The sequence below is a fragment of the Hypomesus transpacificus genome, chromosome 11, assembly GCF_021917145.1.
Source record: "Hypomesus transpacificus isolate Combined female chromosome 11, fHypTra1, whole genome shotgun sequence".
NCBI lineage: Eukaryota > Metazoa > Chordata > Actinopteri > Osmeriformes > Osmeridae > Hypomesus > Hypomesus transpacificus.
Window position 1 is genome coordinate 12,208,335 of NC_061070.1, and position 14,518 is coordinate 12,222,852.

At 47.5% G+C, this 14,518-nt stretch overlaps 2 protein-coding genes and 1 non-coding gene across 3 annotated transcripts; 2 read left to right on the forward strand and 1 right to left on the reverse strand.

Annotated features, from left to right (window-relative positions):
* The first annotated feature begins 14 nt into the window (after positions 1-14).
* polh (polymerase (DNA directed), eta) lies at positions 15-6,460 on the forward strand. Its single transcript, XM_047030096.1, has 10 exons — positions 15-463; positions 931-1,065; positions 1,254-1,486; positions 1,740-1,924; positions 2,027-2,130; positions 2,214-2,333; positions 2,454-2,577; positions 2,684-2,749; positions 2,856-3,028; positions 3,141-6,460. The coding sequence occupies exons 1-10, from the start codon at positions 327-329 to the stop codon at positions 4,114-4,116; spliced, it is 2,253 nt and encodes a 750-aa protein (XP_046886052.1). The 5' UTR covers positions 15-326; the 3' UTR covers positions 4,117-6,460.
* gtpbp2a (GTP binding protein 2a) lies at positions 4,669-13,938 on the reverse strand. The gene is made up of 12 exons (XM_047030097.1): positions 13,545-13,938; positions 12,346-12,372; positions 11,791-11,975; positions 11,560-11,668; positions 11,205-11,402; positions 10,902-11,076; positions 8,379-8,598; positions 8,072-8,207; positions 7,907-7,965; positions 7,422-7,593; positions 7,099-7,263; positions 4,669-6,818 (listed from the first exon to the last, which is right to left on the reverse strand). Exons 1-12 carry the CDS (start codon positions 13,737-13,739, stop codon positions 6,636-6,638), a joined length of 1,824 nt encoding a protein of 607 aa, XP_046886053.1. The 5' UTR covers positions 13,740-13,938; the 3' UTR covers positions 4,669-6,635.
* On the forward strand, positions 10,206-10,288 carry trnal-cag. The gene has a single exon. It is a non-coding gene; the product is annotated as a tRNA-Leu (tRNA).
* Positions 13,939-14,518: the final 580 nt, after the last annotated feature.

Here is a 14,518-nt window from a genome sequence, read left to right on the forward strand (position 1 = left end):
TGATATTATTTTGCGCGAAAGTTAGCTAAACAGACGGAAGCCGTCGTTTTCACCGTATCCGAGTGACACATACATTGCATAGGATTTAGTTAACCGAAAGAAAAACATAATCCAAAACCTGGTAGAAGTTAGCTAGTGACGCTGAGTATAAAGCTAGCGTGCTTTTTACGATCGGAGTTCCGCAACTCAAACTACTAGGCTACAGTTAAGCTAGCTAGCTTTACTAGCTTGTTGCACTGACGATTTAGCTAGCTGATCTGAGTTCAATATCTCTAAATATCGCTTTGTTGTAGTCTGTACAAGCTCTTGGTTCCATACCAATAAGGATGGAGTACGGGAAGGAAAGGGTTGTGGCGCTGGTAGACATGGACTGTTTCTACGTTCAGGTGGAGCAGAGGTTGAATCCAGCCTTGAAGAACATCCCATGTGTGGTTGCCCAATACAAGACTTGGAAGGGAGGCAGGTGAGTTTCTGACACAAAGATGCTATTTCTATGGCCACTGCAGTTTGGAGCGATCCGGTTATCATTAGCAGAAAAGCAGTTTGCTGCCTTTAGTTAAGATCCCTCCCTATAATTTTAGTCTATGACATGTGTTTTAGGTTTCCCTCAAAACACCTGATTGACCCATTCATTTGAATCAAGTGTGTTGGAAGAGGAAACACATGTTTAATATGCAGAGTAGGATTGAGAACCACTGGTCTATGCACAGGACCAGGGGACATGTTTAAGTCAGACATAGGCATAGCTAAAAGCATTTCTCCAAGTTGCATGGACCATACAATTCAGCATCTCTGTGTTGGCAACTTACCCACCTTGCCTACTCTGTGTCTAGCTAATATTGGCCTACAAAAAGGAGCAAGTTTCATATCTCGTTTATCCTGAACAATTTATCACATTTTCAACATCATATTTCTGTTCCTTCCCCCCAGTATTATAGCGGTGAGTTATGAGGCCAGGGCTCATGGGGTGACAAGGAATATGTGGGCTGATGATGCTAAAATACTGTGTCCAGATCTCCAAGTGGCGCGGGTTAGGGAGTCTCATGGCAAAGCAGACCTCACTCAGTAAGTTGCCTGAAACCCACCAATCCATTCTCATACTTCGATCAAAAATAGGCCTCACTAAATGTACCTTGTTTAGTAAATGAACCCAACAGAACAGACTTCTTCATTTGAATATCCTCTTACTGTCTGCCATCAAATGACCCAATAGCATGTTCAGAAGTGCTTCAATGATATTTTTCTCTGCATAGTTACCGTGAGGCCAGTGTGGAAGTGATCGAGGTGATGTCTCGTTTCGCTGTGATCGAGAGGGCCAGTATAGACGAAGCCTACATGGATCTGACAGCTGCTGTGCAGCAGAGGCTGAAGGACATGACAGATCTTCATGTAGACCCTGGCCTGCTGAAGGCCACCCATGTTCAGGGCTATCCACAGGATCCCTCAGACCAGGAGGGGGCCCCAGAGGACACTGGCACAGATAAAGGTGGGTTGGAAACAACTCTAAATGTGTTGCCATTAACTACTGTTGATTGGCACTGATGAAGAACCTCCTTTTTTGGGATGTGACATCACTGGACAGGAAACAAAACTTAAACTCACTAGCGGAGAGGGGAGAAAATAAGAGGTTGCAACGTGGTGCTCGTAGCTGTGCTGGGGTAGGCTCAAACTGGGACAACCCATGCCCACCCATACAGTAGCTCTAAGCTGACTGAAAACGCTCTGGTTCTTGTTCACAGAGATGCAGAGGTCCAGAGGGCTGCAGCAGTGGCTTGGCTCCCTTCCAGTCCCTCCGGCTGGGGCCCTGGGGCTGCCCAGTGCCGAGCTGCAGCTGGCGGTGGGGGCCGTGATCGTGGAGGAGATGAGAGCAGCTGTGGAGCAGCATACAGGCTTCCGCTGCTCTGCCGGGATATCCCACAACAAGGTCAGTGCACCCTCTGCCACTCCACATATGGAGAGGCCATGTTTGTAGTCAGGAGCAGTCATCCATGGGGTCCTTTGGTTTATGTTTGCCATCTCTGTCCAGGTGCTGGCTAAACTAGCCTGTGGCCTCAACAAGCCCAACCGCCAGACTGTCTTGCCTCTAGACTCGGTACCTGAGCTCTTCAACTCTCTCCCCATCGGCAAGATGTGAGTTCTTGTGTGGTGTTGTACTATGTTGTATTATGTTATTGAATGGATACCAGTCAGCATGTGCTGTTGTTTATGTGCAGTCGAAATCTGGGCGGAAAACTAGGGGCGTCCATCTCCGAGACCCTGAAGGTGGAAAACATGGGAGATCTGACCCGCTTCTCTCCGGCTCAGCTTGGACAGAGCTTTGGGGACAAGACCGGGTAGGAACCACTACCCCACTGTCCTAACAGTCTCTCATTCTCCCAAGCCCTTCCTCCTCCACCCACACAAACACCCATCATCATCATCCCCTCGTCTAATGAGATGTGTCCTGTGTGCAGACCATGGCTGCATGACATGTGTCGGGGGATCGACTTTGAAGCTGTCAAGCCCAGGCAGCTTCCAAAGTCTATTGGCTGCAGTAAAAACTTTGCTGGGAGGACATCGCTTGTCACCAAAGAGCAGGTACACAAATACATCATGCTTCCCATCATGCCTCAACTGTTCCTTTTTATTCCGGGCAAATGTGTGTTGGATGTCCGCAGCTGTTCATCTTGATCCGTGTGTTCAGGTGCAGCACTGGCTCTACCAGCTAGCTCTGGAGTTGGAGGAGAGGCTGACCAAGGATAAAGACATGGTGAGAACCTCTCCAACTGATCTTTTCTTTGGCTGAACTCTCCCTGTGTCCTTGTCACTCTCAGAACAACTGAAGAATGAACTCTCGTCTCTGTGACTCATGACAGAATGGTCGAGTGGCCAAACAGTTGACTGTGGGTATTCGGCAGTTGGGGGAAAAAAAGCCAAGCAGCTTCTCCCGCTGCTGTGCGCTAGCACGCTACGACGCTACCAAGATCTCGACCGACAGCTTTGCCATCATCAAGAGTCTGAACACGGCGGGAAACCACCAGGCGGCATGGTAACACAGGAACTCTCTTCCTCAGTGCTGTAAAGCAAACCCAGTTTTCAGCTGTCATGTATTTGACACCACCCTCTTCTCTTTCTATATCTCTGTCTCCCTCCATCATCAGGACTCCGCCCCTCACCTTGCTCCACCTCTCCGCCAGCAAGTTCAATGATGCCCCCTCTGCAGGGTCAGGGGGAATCGCTGGTTTCCTGTCTAGTGATGTCACATCCACGCAGAGTAAGTTCTCCACTCAAAGCACCCAGGCCTCTTCGGACTCCAGCCCTGGTAGACCAGGTGCCATCCAAGCCTTCTTCCAAAGAGCTGCAGAGAAACAAAGGAAGAGGAGGGAGGAAGAAGAAGAAGAGGGGGAGGGGAACGTGGAGGAGGGTGGTGGAGGCTCTGGGACTTCTCTCCAATCAACATTCATGCCTTCCTCTGGGGTTGAGGGCTGTGTGTCTGGGCAATCATCCTCCAGGTCGTCCTCTCCCCCTCCCCTTGTAGTCGCCATCCCTCCCCCCCCTTCGGCCTCGATCACCTCCTTCTTCCAGAGGAAGACGCTGGAGAAGAGCAACTCTGGAACAGACGAGCACATTGGTGGCCGTGAGACGGCAGGACACCACATGACAATAAATGACAGAGACGCACTGGAATGTGGGTCACTTTCAAAGAATGGCACAGCATTAAGTGAGGAAACCGCTCAAGGTCATCTGTTAGGCAGCCTCACTAGGAGGTCAGGCTCCCCTGTGTCCTGCCCCGCTGCCTCCCCTCCCACAGCTTCCCTCACGCCCCCGCAGCTTTCCTCCAGCCTCGTGTCTGAAGACCTGCTCACCTGTGAGCGTTGTGGACAGGACGTCCTGGCCTGGGAGATGCCCGAACACTATGACTACCACTTTGCTCGGGACCTACAAGACTCGTTCTCTTCCACATCCTCCCCTTCCGTCTCCTCGCCCGTCGCGGCCACGTCTCTCCCACCTCCACGGGTAGGAACGGGTACCCCCAAGTCTTCCCGGGGAAAGACGAGGGCGAGGGGCCAGTCAGGGCCCCAGGCCAAAAAGCCTCGCAGCAGCAGCACCCTGGATGCTTTCTTCAAGAGGAGCTGACAAAGACGTCAATGGAGATAAAACATTGTATCCCTATGTAAATCTCATGGGTGTATGTGGTCTTTTTGTTTGCAAAATGCTGTTTCTCTGTCACATATTTTACATGCCGCACTTTTATACCACTAGGTGTCGCCACATCATCACGAGATCATCCTGTTGAGAGAACTCAAGTGTTCAAAGTTGATTTTAATATAAAGCTCAAATAATACCACTTTGTTCAGAAATGTAAGTATCAGTCTTAAGTTGTGTTTGTCTAAGGGCTTTAACTTCTGGATAGTGGAGCTCAGAAGAGGTAATTAACTAATTGAACATTAGCTAATTGAACTGTCGAGACTACCCAACAGCAGGGAGCTACTTTGACTATATTGATGCTCACTGTTCCCAGAGAGTCAACAGGCCAGGATTGCCTCTATGACAGATATTGTTGCACCACTTGTAGGTGTGGCCCATGATGTGAAAATGCCCTCCACAGTGGAAGCAAGTGTTTATTGTGTTGTAACATCAGGGGCAGAACAGTGGAGGTTTCCCTGTCAATGTTCTTTCACATGAAAACACAGTTCAGTTTTTTTTATTGATTTATGTACACCATAATATACAAACTGGATCTGTACATAAATACATATGGTACTTCACCCAAAAAAGAGGATTAAAATACAGTACGTCATTTTGAAGAAAACATTCGTCATTGCATCCGTAGTAGAGGAATTGATTATATTTGTGGTGTGTGAAAACAGGTGATCTACGAAGAAATTCATTAACCACTATAAATCTATAAAAACAGGAACATTCCTCAAATGCAAAAATCTATTTGAAACATTCGATACGCCTTTTTCAAGGCTATAAAATAGTTTGGTTGAAATACATTTTTTCCTCTCTAACTGTGCACACAAACCCTACATCAATAACGTTATTGTAACAAACAAGGTACACGTCTCTACTGTCTCCATACTGTTGTTTTGGAGGTGACAATCTGTTGGATCATTCATGTGAACATACAATGACATGAAATAACTAATTAGGCCAATAGTAGCCTTCAACAATGAGTAGCAACTCTGAGTTTAGATATCAAATATGGTGTCACTGAAAAGCGCCAAATCTGGCTGATTGTAAAAAAGTATTGAAACCCTTGGGTGTCATGGAAGGTTCTCAGAGTTCCACCAGGCACTGTGTTTAATCCTTACAAAAGCAAAATGATCTCAGTAACTTCATGGAAAAGACTAAACGAAACTCGAACACAGAAGGTTAAACACAATGTCAGCTTAGCATTCACCACACATAATCAAACACACGATAAGCACATACCTTTTTTTGGAAAGAATTGGTTGAATAACAGTTTCCAAAAGCCCTTTATGCCAAAACCTTGTCGATTCAACACTGGAGTAGTGATGTCATGAACTACTACTGACCCCTGCATCTGAAGCACATCATCTAGACAACCACCCCATTGGTTCATTGAGTTATCAACAGGCATTACTACAAGTCAAAATCCTAATTCTCACACAGTGTCCTAAAGGAAGATAAGGTTATCGTAGTCAATGCTGGTTGATAACCATTATGTCAGATTCATTTCCACATGCCAGGGTACCGTCTTCATAAAGCAGCACTGTCAACAGCCTGTTCAGTGTGAGAGGGCCATGTGACTCTTTGTAACAAAAACTAAAAGTGTATAAATGTTTTATAATTGACGAGAGCTGATGAAATAAAGAATGACAAGGAAGCATCCCAGGAGGATTTAGAATCTCTAAAAGGCTTGTCCTCTGTCGTCAGGCACTCAGCTGGTCACAAAGACGAGGTGGTGTGTGGTGATGATTGCCTGCCTCTGACATCATTGTTAGCTGCTATTGAAGCCTAGTCTATTGCCCATAGAGCAGTCTTCTACTTCAAAAGTTTGTAAACATGTCTGAAATATAGAGGTGTATTAAAAGACTTAGTGCCCTTACAGATGATAAAAAATATAGGCATTCGTGTCAGTGTGTGTGTGTGTACGGTTTTGTGAAATGATATTCTTGCGTTCAGGTGCAAACGTGTTTCTTCAATGCACGTGTATTAAGCACTTCATCGGGTGTATGAATCAGCGAAGGGACTGCTTGTTTACGCTCATGTTTCCATGGTTACCAGAGAGATAGATGCCAGATGAACAAATCCTTGTTGATCACCACTGTGACACTAAGGCAATGCTTGGGGGAACCTACCTGAACACCAACAACTTAAGGTGAGTTATTATAAGAAAGGATCTCGTTTTAAAGGCTCGAGAGATTTGAGTGTGAGACATTTGGTGTGACAACAAGGCTTTGGAGAAGCAATCATTAACAAAAGAGAAAAGACAGAACAAAAAATAGAAAAAGTTTGCTTAAGTCTGTTGTGTTGAGACCGGCCTTTCAGATGAAGACCAGAGGCAGAGGATGGCTGGAAAAGGATCCTCTCTCCGTCACGTTCTTCAGTGTGATTCTAGAAGGGACTCATGGTGTGCTGCATCCACAGGCCGGTCCTGAGGTCGGCCCCGAGGCCGGTCTGGGGCTCTAGGCCTCCTCGTCCTCGCTGTGGGGGGGCTCGTACTGGGAGACGGGCTGCAGCTTGGTGACCTGGCCGATGCCCTTGGTCACGCCCTCTCTGAAGAACAGCTTGGCCCCCACCTTAAGGTACTCTGGGTACTTGATGAACCGGAAGCACACCACCGCCTTCTCTCCCGTCCTCAACTCGTCCTAAAGGGATGGATGGATGGATGGTGAGTCGGAGGACAGGAGCAGTTTGACAGAGGACAGTGGTTTCATTGAGGTCGACACTTTAAATCGAATTGGATTTGGATAGCCCTTTGAAGAGTGAAGATGGGCTGGTTTGGAGAGCAACTGCGGTGGCACGACCCTTAGTGGCCAGGGCTCTGATGAGAATGCTTGCTTTGACATCTTAAACGCATGCAATCACAAGCCCCGGTCTATCATTACATCCGTCTGCCAAAGGATTATGGTCTGGTGGAGGACTAACCTTGCCGTGCACGGCCTCCACCGTGGCAGTCTGGCGGACGTTGCCCACGTGCACGGTGACCTGGAAGCCCTTGTGGAAGGTCTTGGTGTGGAACAGCAGCACAATCTCAGCCTCAAACAGCGAACAGATGGTGGGGTTCATCTCTGGGCTCACCATCACCATGCCCTGGGCAGAGGACACAAACACACCCTTTAGATACAGACGAAGAGGGCACACATCTTGTCAGCGACCCTATCGAACATAGGGGCGTGCACGTAGAGTAGGAAACATCCCGGGCAGTCCCACACAGCCACAGCGGGGGTCATAGCGAGGGCCGCCCTCACCTTGCGCAGCAGCGAGCGGTCAAAGTCTCCCAGGGCCAGTGTGGCGGCCTGGCCCGCCCTGAGTACCCTGCATGCCGAGCGGTTCCTCTGGATGCTGCACACCGACAGCTGACGGAAGTGGCCAGAGTCGGTTGGCCCCACCACTAACTGCTCGCCCTCGCGACAGATTCCACTGCAGGGCGACAGAGAGGAGAGAAGGACTGGTTAAGATTAAATTTTGTCATTTAGCAGACGCTCTTATCCAGAGCAATTTACAGTAATTACAGGGACATTCCCCCGAGGCAAGAAGGGTGAAGTGCAAGGACACAACATAATTTGGCACAGCTGGGAATCGAACTAGTAACCTTCTGATTACTAGCCCGATTCCCTAACCGCTCCGCCACCTGACTTCCAGATTACTGACCAAAAATGGCGGAGTAAGGGGGAGATAGAGCAGACGGCAGATGACTAACGAAAGACAGATCAGATTAGAGCAGCAAACTGACCTGTAAAGAGTTCCTCCCACCACGGTCCCTACTTCAGGCACGGTGTAAATCTCATCCACCTGGAAAACACACCGAAGATGGATTGTCTGGATTAGAGTCTGTGTGTTTTTGTGTGACGACACAAACATGAGTGCACGGTGTGGGTCAGAGGGGTGATTTTTGCACCTGGAACTCAGTGAGCTGCTGCATGAGGTCCTCCTGCTCCTTGCTGTTGCTGAGGGGAGGGATGATGTTGAAGAAGACCTTGAGCAGGTCCAGGCTCTCCCCCGACACGCTGGACGCCGTGAAGATGGGCGTCACGCTGCACAGGAAGACACACCCGTGACGGTGGGAAACCATCGTGTTAGCGCTTGTAGCGTGGAGCGTGCAGGGCAGTGAGACAACACGGGGGGGGGGGGGGGGGGGGGGGGGGGGGGGGGGGGGGGGGGGGGACATAACAGCTGGGACCCGATGCTTGGCGTGCGTCTGTTACCTCGGCGACTGGGCGAACTGCTGTGCCGCCGTGACGGCGTCGTCCGAGTTGGAGACCACCAGGGGGACCTTGTTGCAGCCGGGCTGCTTCAGGACGCGCTCCAGCTGCTTGACGGTGCGCTCCACCGTGGCCCGAGTGCACAGGTCCACCTTGCTCACCACGATGAAGATGGGCACCTTCAGGGCCATGGCCAGGCCAAGGTGCTCTCGCGTTGTGCCGGCTGAACGGGTTGAGGGGCGGGGGGAAGGCAGAGAAGGTAACAGGTCAAAGGGAGCACTTTGAGGAAGGAGGTTCGTTCCGCACCAGTGTAGCAATGCCACTTTTGTTTTAGGCTTTGAGAGACAGACGTCAAAGCCGTTCCTCTGGCGGGGGGGACAATTCTGCTGAGGTTGCAGTGAGACTAGGAGCCGGACGGCGGAAAATAACTGCTTATCTGGAGCTACAGATACAGGGAGAGGTGTGCTCAGCGAGGCATGGTATCAAACAGATAAGAGAAAGAAGCCATGTCATGGCTAGACAGAAACCGAGGACAAGGGAGCACAGATAACACGCTGAAACCGTGACACGGCCCCGTTTTCGAAAATGCTTTGGCCAGAAACAGCCAGGCTGGGACAACACTGACCAGACAGGAGGAATGAGCCGTAAACAAACACAACTTCCTGTTTGGGACGTGCTGTCCCAACGTGTCTGAGTGTGGACTCTTCTTGAATGTTAAGAATTTGACGAAGAAGGTCATATGGCCATTGGTTTAATCACACCAGTGTGCTCTCCTCTGGTGTTGGCTGCACTGGTTGTTCTGGAACTCTTGTAAACAGAGAAGGGATGGAGGGAGGGGGGGGGGGGGTAGAGAGACTACAGTATACAAATACAGCCTTGGACCTGGGGTCTGTGATCAAGTGAACATGAAGGGTCAAGGGCACTGAGCAATGACACTCATTACTAGGCCTGGAAGTCCACAAATAGACTTATTCCTAATCAGCTGAGCAACAGATCGTTTTACCAGTACGTAAATAAAACACAACCCCTCTTCATTTACGGCATAGTGTGTACAATGTGTGTCACCTGTTGCCGAGTCAATGTCCCCCTCCTGAATTAAACGTGTGTATGTGTGTAAACATGCACTTGCTAAAGGGACATACCTTACATAACATTGTATCAGCTGATCCACAGTGTTGAGTGTGAATTTCTGTGTGTGTGTGAGTTACCGGCAGTATGCAGCAATAAAGTATGCAATATGGATCAAAGTTCCTCTCTTATCGAATGTAACAGTGCATTGGAGCAGCTGTTCTGCGGTTAGGCAGCCTTCTACAGAGGACTCTGTGTCTCCTTTTGTCTCATCAGACACTCAGTGTAGGCCTACTGTTTACACAGATTACTGTGTTACATAATTAAAGGTTCACTGGTTGCGTGGTGTTGCCTGTCTGTGTGCTTCATGGTTAAGATGGTCCTCATTCCTGACCCACTTTGTCTATGAAGACGGACGCTCCAGCAGAAAAAACACCTAGTGGCATGGATAGTGTATTTTCAAACTGTAGGACATCTGCCAGACTAGATATCTAAGTTGGTTGCCCTGCGATTGCAAACAAGTTTGTATAGATCAGCTATTTTAAAGTACCAATGAACTAGCACTGAAGTGCAATCATCTAAAGACATTTATCTTTTATGATCAGTAATTATGTGCAGGGGTCCCTTAAGTAGCTCACACTATCAAACAGTAAAGAGTTCAGCCTAGTACACACACAGAGACTGGTGCCAGAGCAGTAATCTTATATGCTCCGCCTGACAGGGTTTCAGGAATCTAACCCAGTCAGTTCAACTGTCAGGCATGTCAGGATGGCCGAGCGGTCTAAGGCGCTGCGTTCAGGTCGCAGTCTCCTCTGGAGGCGTGGGTTCGAATCCCACTTCTGACAGTAACATTTTAACTAACCAAGCACCAGAGAACTAAATTATCAACAACGTATACACAAGTTCTGGATACATTGGGACTAGAGGTATCCAAAACAGCTTTTCTTGGAAGCTTATTGTCAAATAGCCTAGTGGAGAGACTCGTTAGACTGGTGTGTCTTAGGTGAACTTTCCGTGTCTTAGTGTTTCCAGCAGTGTCAGCAGTACTGACAGGCCTTAGTAAATCTCAGCTTACTAAACCAGCTGGTCTCAGTTTCACTTGGACAAGCACAGACCTGAGCCAGGCTGCAGGGGGCAAGAATGTAAGATATTCTGGGACAAAACCTGAGGGGCACGGTGGATTCTGATAAGGTTCAGGGCCTGCCTGTTACGCAAGCCCAGATATATTGTGTGTTTGAACAGTACTGCTGTAGCCTCATTCAAAACAGGCTTACCAGGACCTTTCCACATCAGTTTGTAAGCATTTATTAAGACCTTTATGAAAAATCTAGCACAAAGAAAATCTTTCAGCTGAATTATCAAAAAACTTGCCTCGTCTCAATGAACAACACGAGAGCTCAAGAATATAAATCTATTTACACAGCCTTATAGAAAGATGAAAATGTTCAGATGGCTCACCAATGCCTGTGTTTGCACTGACCACCAGCATGGCAAAGTCTGGACAGTAGCTGGTCAGCCCAAATATGGTGGTTTTCAAGTACTTGTGGTGTCCAGCCAGGTCGATGAAGGTGATCATCTTCGATGCACTCTCGCAGATCTCTTCTGCTGTCCGAGACTCACTGTAGTTTACCACCTGGTGGACAGGAAACAAGAAGAGACTACTGTTCGCTGCAAACTTGTCTTCCAACACCAGCAGGACTTGCACCCATCTAAAAGCATCTGCCTCTCCCTCTAAATAAATAACGGGTTGTCCTTCCTCACCTCTCCTTTGCTGTTGAAGCCCAGGATCTCAAAGCTGATGCTGGATGTGCGTCCTGTCTGGATCTCGTGGAGGTGTCTGAAGAGGTTGAGACGGGCGCGTCCTCGCCCGTTATCCAACTCCCCTTGCGTCAGCACGCCGAGCAGGGTGGACTTCCCCGAGTCCACGTTCCCTAGCACTGCCACGCGCAGGTCCAGGAACTAAACAAACACATTGAAAATGAAACATGCAAAACTTATGAAGCATTTGCATCCACTTCTACCGTCCACACAGACAGTCTTTGCGCATGCAAACCGACGCAGCAGGTGCAAATCTAAATTGGCCCAGATTTCCTTGTTCCACGGAGGGTTCACCCACCTGTTGGTCGTCAGGCACTTTACGTATGAGCACCTCAGCGATCTTACGAGGGATCTCAGAGTCATAGTCCACCTCTCGCTCTCTGAGGACAGTAATGTCAGCTCCAACCCTGAGGGGACACCATCCATGAAGCACATTGTCTGTCCAGTTCACACCATTCCCGCGTATTTGAATGGGAAACAATAAAGACGACATGTGTCTGAGTGAGAGATGGCAACGGGAGGGCCTTACTTCTCAGCCATCCTTCGCAAGGTATTGAGGGACGCCCTCATGTCCTCCTCCGATAGGCCCACCAGCATTCCGTTATCCTCCACGCCAATCTGATAGACGGCCTCGCCGCGGCCCTCCTGCAGGCGCCATTTCATTTGCGTGGCCAGGTGTTCGAAGCGATATTGCGTAGGGCTCACCAGTTTCAGCTACAGGGCCGGGAGAGACAGGTCAGAATACAGTGCTGGAGGTAGATACACCAGGGCAACAACCAACCCGGCAGAGTCCAGAGGACAGATACGGCACCCTAAGCTGGACAGGCAAACCATATTGACTAATGACACCGGTGGAACTGAGAATCATTTTGTCATTGTCGTTGTAAAGACAGTGGTCTAAACATATCTCAATTGTGTTTCTGGACAGGGGGAACCTTTCAGAGATTCTGCAAATGTTCACCTTCAGGGAATTTATTTTGAGTAGCTTCAGTTTTTACCAATAGCGAGAGAATAGGCCTATGAGTGATTGATAGATAACACTTTATAAGGAAAGGACAGTTGAGGCAGTTGAGTTTTCGCTTACCTTGTACTCTATATTTCCCTCTTCAGCCTGAACCAGGGAGAGACAAAGGCCAGCATTTAAATACAACTGAGACAATGAACCCTATTGTTCTGTAAATAGGTACAAAAAACGCCCAATCTGACTCAAAGAGCAAACGATCCCTATGTCTGTGAATAGGATGAATGGTTAGGAGAATGGTTAATAGCAGCATTCATTGTTTGATATGGCTGTAAATGCATGTGTAAGTGCTCTCATAAAGTGATGCAACTATGAACCCGGCTTTGTAACTGAGGATGTCCTGATATCAGTGGCATGTTCAGACATGTAAAGGGTAATCATGACAGAACACTACAGATTGAGAGGGTTGGTTAACGACCACATAATTAATTGGGTATTTAGCATATTACGTTATTGTGACACTTTTTACACATTCTCAATTCATAAGATCAGTAAACACGTTTAGGAGTCATGGTAACATTTTGGGGGATTGAACACGGACAGAAGAAAGTTGAGTTTTACGTCTGAGGTTATTCTTTGGCAGAGGTTAACGTTTGGCAGAGGTTTAAAATCTACATTTAGCCAAACTCGGCACGCCCCCTTTCCGAATATTTACAAACACAGCTGATCATGCCAACATATGATAGGTTTCAAACCCCTCTCGTCCCTCATTGAAGTCAAAAGTCATAACCCCTCTCGTCCCTTATTGAAGTCACAAGTCATGACCTACACTGCTTTCTTAATTAAAAACACTGTTTATTCAGTTAGCTTTAGCAAGGCTCTCACTCGGTAACCCGCTCAAATGCAACGTGTCATTGGCGGTACAGCTGACGAAAAACTGGTCGAGCCTTTAGTAAGTGCCACAGCAGACTGCTGCTGAACTGAACATTAATAATGTCATTAAACCACATGCATTTTATTTCACAATAGATGTAGATACAATTCGTGCTAAGATATACAAACAGTTACAGTAGAACATCCAGAGTTGAGGACACACCAACTCTGTAGGAAACATTTGATTAACTCTAGGCTAATGCCAGATTCTACCATGCAATAACTGCCCCCCTTCAAATAATTATACCTGAGACTAGCTCTATCGTGGCTATCAAGAATGGGTTAGAACCAAGCTAAGCCAGAATGGACGATCAGAAACGACTTCTTAAGTGCTACGCGGAAGCCTCGGCTTAATACAGTAGATGGTCGGGCTGGGTACTTCTGCTTACCTCTGGAGGTAGATATGGAGGATTATTGCTTGTTTTTAAGTTTCGGGATAACCGACCCTTTGGCTTTTTGCTGTTCTTGGCATAATGTTTTTTGGAAACATTTCCAAAGCCAGTTCCTGAGCAAGATCCAACTCCTTGAGAACCAGACTTCTGTCCGGAACCTGAACCAAATAGCTCTGATACCAATGTTTCCATTATAACTAGTTTGCTATCTCTGTACCGACGGTTTGGCTGAATAACTTCTCAACCCGCCGTAACATGCGCCTTTTGCGTTTCAATTTAATAGTGAAAAGAACAGCAAAAACATCCAGGGTCTGGACCCAGACCAACCCCCCACTACAATTTGACTGAACAAAAACAACGGACCAGAGACGACTAGCGTCCGAGTTGAGAGCGGAAATACGTCAAACCAATGTGTGCTACGTCAATGTTTTGGTTTCACTCATTGGTTGCCAACACTTGCATCAGCTTGTCTTGACAGAAGTGTCCCGACTGTTAGGGCAGTCAAACTTGGGAAGATTTTGTTGCAAATTCCAATCACTTAAATATAATAGATGTGATCAAAATAGTAAATACATAATTCCATCGTATATGTTATTGAAACACTAGGAAATAGTATGGATATAGGATGGATTAACAACATTAAGTAGCCTAATACATTAGTTATCGTATTGTTTGTTTGTTACAAGATGTCAATTCTGAGTTGCCTAAATAGTACCCTCAAGTGTTCACTTTAGACAATGCACCAACAAATTCAAATTCAGTTCAAGACACGTTCCGGTGTCGTGCCCCAGATGCACCCCCGGCTAATTTTGACTAGGGAAGTGTCACATGTAAGAAACTTACTCTGGTAATCATTTGGTGCATTGCATTAACACAGTGGCGATTTTTGACCCTTTTCATCTCAGCACCCCTAAAAATAATAATAATAATAAAATAAAAAAAGTAGTGGTCGTGGCCAACACAGCATTTTA